Source organism: Dipteris shenzhenensis, chromosome 23 (genome assembly GCF_047967505.1).
Source record: "Dipteris shenzhenensis isolate YYH24624 ecotype China chromosome 23, Dip_SZ_1.0, whole genome shotgun sequence".
Taxonomy (NCBI): domain Eukaryota; kingdom Viridiplantae; phylum Streptophyta; class Polypodiopsida; order Gleicheniales; family Dipteridaceae; genus Dipteris; species Dipteris shenzhenensis.
Window position 1 is genome coordinate 46,254,348 of NC_141618.1, and position 8,465 is coordinate 46,262,812.

The window sequence follows — 8,465 nt, forward strand, 5'->3', positions numbered from 1 at the left end:
AGAGGTTGAAGTATCATCAACTCAAAGAGATGAAGGTCCAAGAGTGGAGGAGGATGAGTTGGATGATAGTGAAGTTCAGGTGGAAGGAGGAGGTGATGTGATTGGCAAATGTAGGATTCTTGATTCAAACCAGTGTCCTCGCATTCCCTTGTGTAGGTTGATACCTTATGCAAGAGTGAGAGGACTTCGTGATGATGTATCTTCACTCAAAAGTACATTTCAAGTGGAGGGCTATCTCCTAGAGAAAGGGTCTTTCATGGTATCTATCTGCAAGAGTGATGGAGGGGAGACAGTTGTGACAGATGATATGAGGAAGAGTTGGTCTCCCACCTGGAGAGAGGTGGATGACGAGTTTGAGAAAGATGTGATTTCTAACACTGACTTTCATTTTATGTCGCAAAAGATGTTATTTGTTTGGGAGGGCAATCATAGGACCACTGCATGGATGAGTGTTATCAAGGAAATCTTTCCTACAAACAAGAAAAGACATGTACGAGTGGTATGCACAATAATTGACCCAAGAAAAATTAGTGAGATTGCTCTCTTGGCAGGGCTACAACGAATGAATTCGTAAGTACATGGACTCTTTAAATCTTCTCCACATTTGTGTTTTATGCTACTTTGCATTTATTGATTGGGTTGTGTACTTTACTGTTTGTTTTCTAGCATGAATGAACATGCCATTATCAAACCCAGTCTAAGGGACATACTCATAAATGCACACAACATTTGTGAGTGTGACTCTATGGTGTTTATGAAAACATTGTCTTCGAGTGAGATCAAATCAATAGAGAATTGGAGGGCTCAAGAGAGTAAAGGGAAGAAGCCATGGTTTCCATTGACAAGAGGTTATCTGGCAAGGCTTGTCTTCCAGGTAGAATGTTGCATTTGTATTGATGCTTACTTCTTTATCACTCCTTTGCTTTCTCTAATTGGAACTTTTGTATGTAGGTTGAGTACAATACAGAGCTTAAAAAAGCAATGGACAAAATATCTACAAAGCTACCTTTAGATCAAAGGGGAGAGGCAGAAGGAAAGCAGCGTACCATAATTCAAAAGAGAATTGCTGATAGGATGGGAAAGGTGTGAATTGAATTTTCTATACTTTGTTGCATTTATTTTGAAGTTAAGTGACTGACATGTCATCTTTGGATAGGTGTTGAATTGTATAGATCCTGGTCTTGGAGAGGCTTGGTTGGAAAAGTTGTTTGCCTTGCGCTTTGATGGTGCGGACTCTTGCGTGACATTGGAGAAGCTCCAACTCATTGCAAAGTCTGATTTGAGATTAGAAAAAAAAAATATTTTCCTTTCTTTGTTAGAAGCCACTAAACCTATGCGAGACATGTACTTCATGCCTGTGGGCGACCTTGAGTACAGAGGGTGTGTTTCTTCTACCAATACAAATCATCTTTCATGGTGTTTGTTTGTTTCTTGCCAATAACATGACTCTTATTTTTTTATTATAAAATTGCATCAACTTTTACTATTTAGGTGGATTAGTAGAGAGATATTTTTGGAGAAGGTGGAGAGACAGTCATTGAAAGTGCTTGAAGATTTGAGGGTGATCACAACAATGGGCATGCCTTTGGATACCCCTAAGGATTACACATTGCAGCAATACATGGAGGATATAAAACTGGAGGGGAGAAAACATATGTTTGTGGTGCTAAGATCAAAGGAAACAAAGATGGAGAGCAAGGGTGGAAAAAAAGGAGATGGACTATCTGAGTTAGACATGGCTGCCCATAGGCTGGTTTATAGGTATGTTGTCAATTCATTCGAAGGTTCATTTTTCATTTGTCTATTTTTGTGCTATTGATTCATGTAATTACACAATCATTGATGGTTGTTCCACTTGATTTCTTGACCCTTTGATGGTTTGGGACATCCAATTTTTTTGTGTTTCTTGGTTGATAGATATCTCTCCCACTTGGCAATAGAGAAAAGGATCTCTGACATTCCAAATTTGTGCAAGAGTTGGGTGGAGATTGGTCATGCGGCATGCATGTATCCACCTGGCATGCACCGTCTCTCTCAATGGGAATTAGCACATTGTCCCTGGTGGATAGATTTTCCTAAAGGACAAGTACTGGTGCGAGAAAGAGACTTGTACAATACTTATGCTTCACAAAAAGCCAATGAAGCAAGTAAGGACAAAGTGGAGGGAAGCTCAAGGAGAGATAAGAAAGAGAAAGAGAAACAAGAACATCCTACAGAAAAAGGTAAGGAAGATACAATATGATTGTTTGTTGATGTTGTCTTCAATTTGTTTTGTCAGTGCATTAATAAGTTTATGATTGTTCTCTTTCTAGATGAGGGACCATCTAGTCCTATGCGACATGAAATGGATCACATAGAGAGTGCAGGTAAGGGTGTTATTGTGTTCTGCATATGTAGTTGTTCCTTTAACACTAGTTTTACCTGTAATTAATTTGCTTTTGCATATAGGTGGAGAATCAATCTCGGGACTTGTGAAGCAATACGTGTTCCATCGATCACAGTCACCTGACATTTCCTTGGCCCGTGGCATCACACCTTTGTTTGCTTGTACAGTTGGAGATTACATTGCAATGGGCAAAGACTTTGCTGACTCTAAAAGAAATGATAAGTATGCTATTTTGCATGAGTTTTTTATTACAGTGGCTAGTCGAGATCAAGACTACAAGAGGATGGGTAAGAAGGTGAAGTGGGCTTCAGATTTTATATTGCTCGATTTTCCATCTGGCTATCCACTTGATGAGAGAGGATCCACTCCTACTTGGAATGTCTTGCTCGAGGACCATGTGCGGCATGGGCTTGCAGTTGCATCAGCTTCTTTGTCTGATAGTGGTTGGTTGGCATGCATATGTCCTTTGGCAGGTAAGGCACAATACCACAATTGACATTTCACATTTTTTGTTTCCATTCTACTAGTTTTAAATAAAATTAATTGCTTGTAGGACAATGAATTGGTTGGATGGAACGGTTTGCATATGTCCAGGGCTTGGAGGTTGTCAGACGTGTGATCATTCATGACAAGTTTCCATATGGATTTTGTAGAGAACATGATAAAAGTGTTAAGGTAAGCTACCATTCCATGCATTCTATGTTTGCATTCCATGATAAAAGTGTCTTTGACAAATGTCTCCTCGTTAGTCCTATGCATGCTATGTTTGGAAGGATAAGTCCTATGCATGCTATCTTTGCCATCTTTCATGCTATAATGCTTGCTAGTTGAAGTCAATATACTATACATGTTTTTCTCCATGTGGTTTCCAGATGCAATCTTCAGTATTAGCTCTAATACGTAGAGCAAAGAAGAATCCAATAGTTTTTTGGGAGGAGAGCTTTCCACTTTTCCAACAGCTTTTGATTGATCCACGTGAAGATGTCTGGACTCATTACATACCTCCCTCTGCAAGGACAATCGTGCCGATGTCTTCTCAGCTAGCACGAGGTGGACTAGAGAGGAGTAGTTTTTTTGTAGGTTGCATTATGTCTCTTCTCTGTGTTCCTGGAGGGTTGGTTCTAGAGATGGGTTGTGGTACAGCCCCTCTTATGCGTGCTTGTCAGGCCATTGGCAAGCCTTGTTTTTCATTTGATTCAGACAACGGTATTATGGCTAGCATTGTTGAGCCACTTGTGGCAGATCATTCTGGAAAACGGATTAGGTCAGAGCATGATGGAGAGGGGGAAGAAGAGAGAGTGGAACCTGTCACAAACCCCTTTGATGAGTAGTATGCTACTAGCCCTGAGTTTTTTTGTTATATATTTTGAATGCTAAAATTGAGGACTTTGAAAGTGTTATTTAGCATCTTTATAATATGGTAGATAGTGAACATTTACGGGTGCCTTTGAATCAAGAAAGTACAAATTTTGATGCTTTGGATAGTGTTTGTAAGGCCTTGATCTAGCAATTGATTTTTTTTGCTTTTTGTTGGTAGCGAATTGTCTTTTGTATAACACATAAGGATGGCAAGTTCTTCTTATTGGAAATTATTTTCATTGTTCCACTTTGACTTACTTTCCTTTGAAATGTATGTTTTGTTGTAGTTTGTTGCTATGCTATGCAGAAAAAATGGCAAGATTCATGACAGCCGACAAGAGATATGATGAGTGGCAATTAGATAAACCACATGCGCGCAACTACTTTCTTGATGATGAATGTCAGGGGGATTAGAACATGGTTTAAAACATCATTTTGTTCATAGACTGATAATTGTTGTGGTGAACCATGGATACATTTGGAAAGTTTTGGTCTAGTGCATTTTGTGGGTGAAGTGGTATATCAATAGTCATCTATGTTATGAGTTTGGTAATTAGTTTATGTTCTTCAAGTGAAAGATAGGGTGGATTGTAAGTCTGATTATTGGTATGCTTATTATGACAACATCTTGCTATAGTAAGTTCGGTTTCAAATTTGTTCTCATCGGAGGAATTGTAAAAAAACTCGCTCGCTTCATTGGGCCCGCTCGCTTTTTCTCGCTCGCTTCATTGGGCCCGCTCGCTTTTTCTCGCTCGCTCTATTGACTACCTCCCCCTTCCCCTCCCCATACCCTATTCCATCTCCCATGTCTTCCACAACAATAGAAAGCACCCATAGACGCGCATATAGATGCATTTCCTTAACTTTAAAAAAACTTATGGGTGCGTCTATTTGCATGTCTATTTCCACATCTATAGACCCACGTCTATAGGTGCATCTATATAATAGACAGATATGCCTATAGATGCACCTATAGATGCTCTATAGAAATTAAAAAAAATTAGAAAGACAAGTACATAGACACGCTTATAGTCGCTCTGCAGAATCTTTTTTTTTTACAAAAGAAAAATTTTGTGTGGCTAAACAGAATGATGTGTATGCTGTGTATTCTATGTGGTTACAAGAATACCATTTCCACATTGTGCAATTCAGTTCTTATAGCCAACCGCATTTTGATTAGCACGATTCCAAGCACGTTGACTGCAAAAAATGGTAGAGCTAAACTATGCCTTTGTACTCCCTACAGTATCTTCCTTTTGCTCACCCAAAGCACCAAACAGAGGCACCAGACTTCCTATAGACCCTGGAAGTCACTATCTCTTACTAGTTCAAAACAAGCACATCATCTAACTCTAATCTTGTTGATGGTAAAGGCAAATCCTTCTGCTCTTCCTCTCTCATATAAGCCAACACAGCCCTGATACGCTTATGCACTTCTGAATACAAGATTTCAACATGAATATTTGCACCAAATTCTAGCCTTCCAATAGATGGACCAAATTTCAGAATCTGATACATAAAACCACACTCTTTATTTTTTCTTTCTGTCTATTTACATGGCATCATCAAACTTCTCATCAGTACATAAACAAAACTAGTAAACATCTTCTAGTAGCTCACTGTCACTAGGCATCTCTATATCATTCCACTCATCTTCATTTACATTCAATATGAGGTGCCACATATCTCTGTCTCTGACATCAAATCTAACCTCATATTCAAAAAACCCAATCAAAGACTATAACCTGTATGTACGAATCTATGTCTATCACAAGGTACATTGCAGATTTCTCAACTCAAAACAATATATACAAAATGTCTTTGATTCTCAACTTCCTATTTACTAACAAAAAAACCCTGTCTAGAGTCACACTGCCTCAGTAGAACTCGTGCTCTGGTATCAGGTCTATGGCATAAAATAACTCTCTGGGCCATCTGATGTGAGGAAATTCTAGCCCTGCTGCTGCCTCGTCTGTGATCTGCAAGATTAGTATCCACCTGTCTTCAGTGACTGAGTTTCTGACCACCACAACTACGAATCTTTTGGCACTATGATTGACTCCACCTCTGGGTTCATTTCAAAGACTAAGAACATTTCCTTTGTTGCAGATCTGTACAGCCCTTAATTATACTTTCTTTCTTACTGCTTTTATTCAAAAAACATGCATAAAACACCTTCTTCTATTGTCCACAACCTCCCCAATAGAAAATAGGTTTGATTTCTATATATTTCAGCAACCTTCTTGGGTCTAAAACACTTCTACAGATTCTATCTTTACTAAACAAAGCATCAGTCTACTTTTCATGATAAAAATTAGACAAAAAGCCTCTGTTCTTGCATTCCTTCCCTTCCAGACAGTGTATTCCAGCAAGTACAAATGTCAGCCAGTAAAATACAGCAAAAACTAAAAACGTTTTTTATGATTGCAACTGGCTATGATCCCTCTTCATGAAGTCACCCTGTCTCTGGCTACACCAGTATGCAAAAACAGCAACCAATACTCACATAAATCAGGTCGCCCTACTTTTGTGCACTACATGGCTCAAGTTCTAGACCAAAATTCAGTTGCTCTGCTTCCCTCCTGCCTCTTTCCTACTTCTGACACTTGATTACAGCAAAATCATAATGCTTACCTCCTCTGACACCCAAGGGCAGCAAAAAAATAGCAACTTCCCATGATGGAAGTGCTCCATTCTACTACGAGGTCCCTCCTTCTATATCGGCAGCCACCCCTCGACCCTTTTTCACTCCCTGCATCGAGCATCAATAGACCTCCCTCATTCACAATTCTTCTCTTCCATCAAGTGGCCCTTCGATCTCTACCCCTCTGACGGACCTCCGGGCCTTCAGTTGTGACCTCTGAACCTGAGAGCTCTCCACAACAACAGTCCACCAGAGATAAGTGCCAGCAAAGGAAGCCCACATTCAAGGCTTTAGTCTTATAGCAAGAGTCCATCGGATACTGCCTCCTTCCTTGGTCCTAAAACTCCCTTCTGCCTTCGCCTAGCTCACAGTTGGCCACCAAGCCATAGTCCTCATTTCCCCCTTTTGCCTGAGCCCTACTACCCACCGCCTCGCAGCTCCTTTTTGAGCTCTCTCTTCCAGAATCCCCTCTGCCACCTCTTCTTTCCTTCTTCGGTCATCCCAATTCTCCCTCGAGCTCATGATCACCTCCCCCTCAATCCTCCAGAAGCCCCCAGCTCCTTTTTTACGTAGACACCTCATGCATGCCTTTTTATTAGAGCCACATCATCACGTGAAATTCACCACTCTCCATAAAAAAATGCATATACCCTCCAAGGCACATTTTGGACCTTTTGGTCACTCAATTCTCACACATATCAGCATGCACCTTAAGACTTGTATGCACCCATGTACACACTCATGAAGAGCGTGGACATCAGAACATATCAAATTCTTGTAATATGCAAGAACATGTTGACTCAGGAAAATGTTTTTAAAAAAAAAACCTTCATGACTTGACTTCATAAGACCCCGAAAACATTTCACTTGACCACACACTGGATGCCCTTGCTCTGGAAGTCTGGTACAATCACATTGCTTCCCATCATCTCTTTGAAGTCCCTATAGAAGTTTCTACCATCTGTACATCAGTGTAGAGTCCTTTTGGGAGTGTCCAAAACTCAATGCCACCACCAACTAGCTATATACATAGCTATGCACCTACCCATCAACATGCAACAAGTAAAAAACATATTTACATTTTTGTCCACACATCTCTAGCAACCCCTTTCTTCTGCTGTGACATTCATGTCTAGTAGTGAGCCAAAAAGAGATGACAGATCCAAATTTTATTCTTCTTCACTTTGTGCTGACATCCATTGATTCTTCCACTGCTCATTATCTTCATGATCTTCTTCTTTCAGTGCTACCATCAACCGTGCAAAGTATCTCTTCAATTGGACACCATTTACTCTCTTCTTATGTTTTTTACCATTCAAATCAGTCAATTGATAAGTTCCATTTTCAAATTTCTTCTCCACTCTGTATGGACCTTCCCACTTGGTTTGAAATGCAGTATGAAATGTACTATCCAATTTGCTATTGTATCTGAGGACCAAGTCTCCATCTTCGATTTCTTTTTTCTTGATTTTTACATTTTCCAATTCTTGCCTCCGCATTTGCACTCTGGCATAATGCTCAAAAGCCAAATCCCTATCTAATTGCATCACCTGCAGTGCTAGTAATCTCTCCCTATAATTGTCTACAGGCTCATATCCCTCTTCAACTAAAAAATTCAAAGCTGGTATCTCTACATCCAATATGCTAGCCACTCATATCTGGAGAAGCGACTCTCGACTGCATGGGAGTACATTGGTGGCTCTGTGAGGTTGAGGGGCCTCCTGATAGTAGGGGGGAGAAGGGGCGACAGACCGTCACAGGGGAGAAGGGAGTGCTGATGATTGGGGAGAAGGGGCACGGCTCTGTAGCATGCTGAGCGGTCTCAACTCCACTGGGGTAATCTCAGCTGGTGTGGGGTTGGGGTGGTTTGGAGTTTGTACTGCCGACTCTTGGGGGGTGTTTAGAGTACCCATCATGTATGTGTATAACTCTCGAGGAGTGGAAGGGTGCCCCAAAATGTTATATAACTCCCAAAAGATGGCATCCTGAAGATCAAGTGAGCCTAAAGAGCTTCTTGGCCACATGATGAACTGAAGAAAAGAAAAGCAAGCATTTACAGACTCCTGCATTCTTTGA

At 40.5% G+C, this 8,465-nt stretch overlaps 1 protein-coding gene across 1 annotated transcript; it reads left to right on the top strand.

The window, feature by feature from the left end:
* The first annotated feature begins 745 nt into the window (after nt 1-745).
* LOC147887463 (uncharacterized) lies at nt 746-5,592 on the top strand. Its single transcript, XM_087394315.1, has 5 exons — nt 746-874; nt 952-1,083; nt 1,157-1,380; nt 1,492-1,761; nt 5,532-5,592. Exons 1-5 carry the CDS (start codon nt 746-748, stop codon nt 5,590-5,592), a joined length of 816 nt encoding a protein of 271 aa, XP_087250441.1.
* The last annotated feature ends 2,873 nt before the right edge of the window (nt 5,593-8,465 follow it).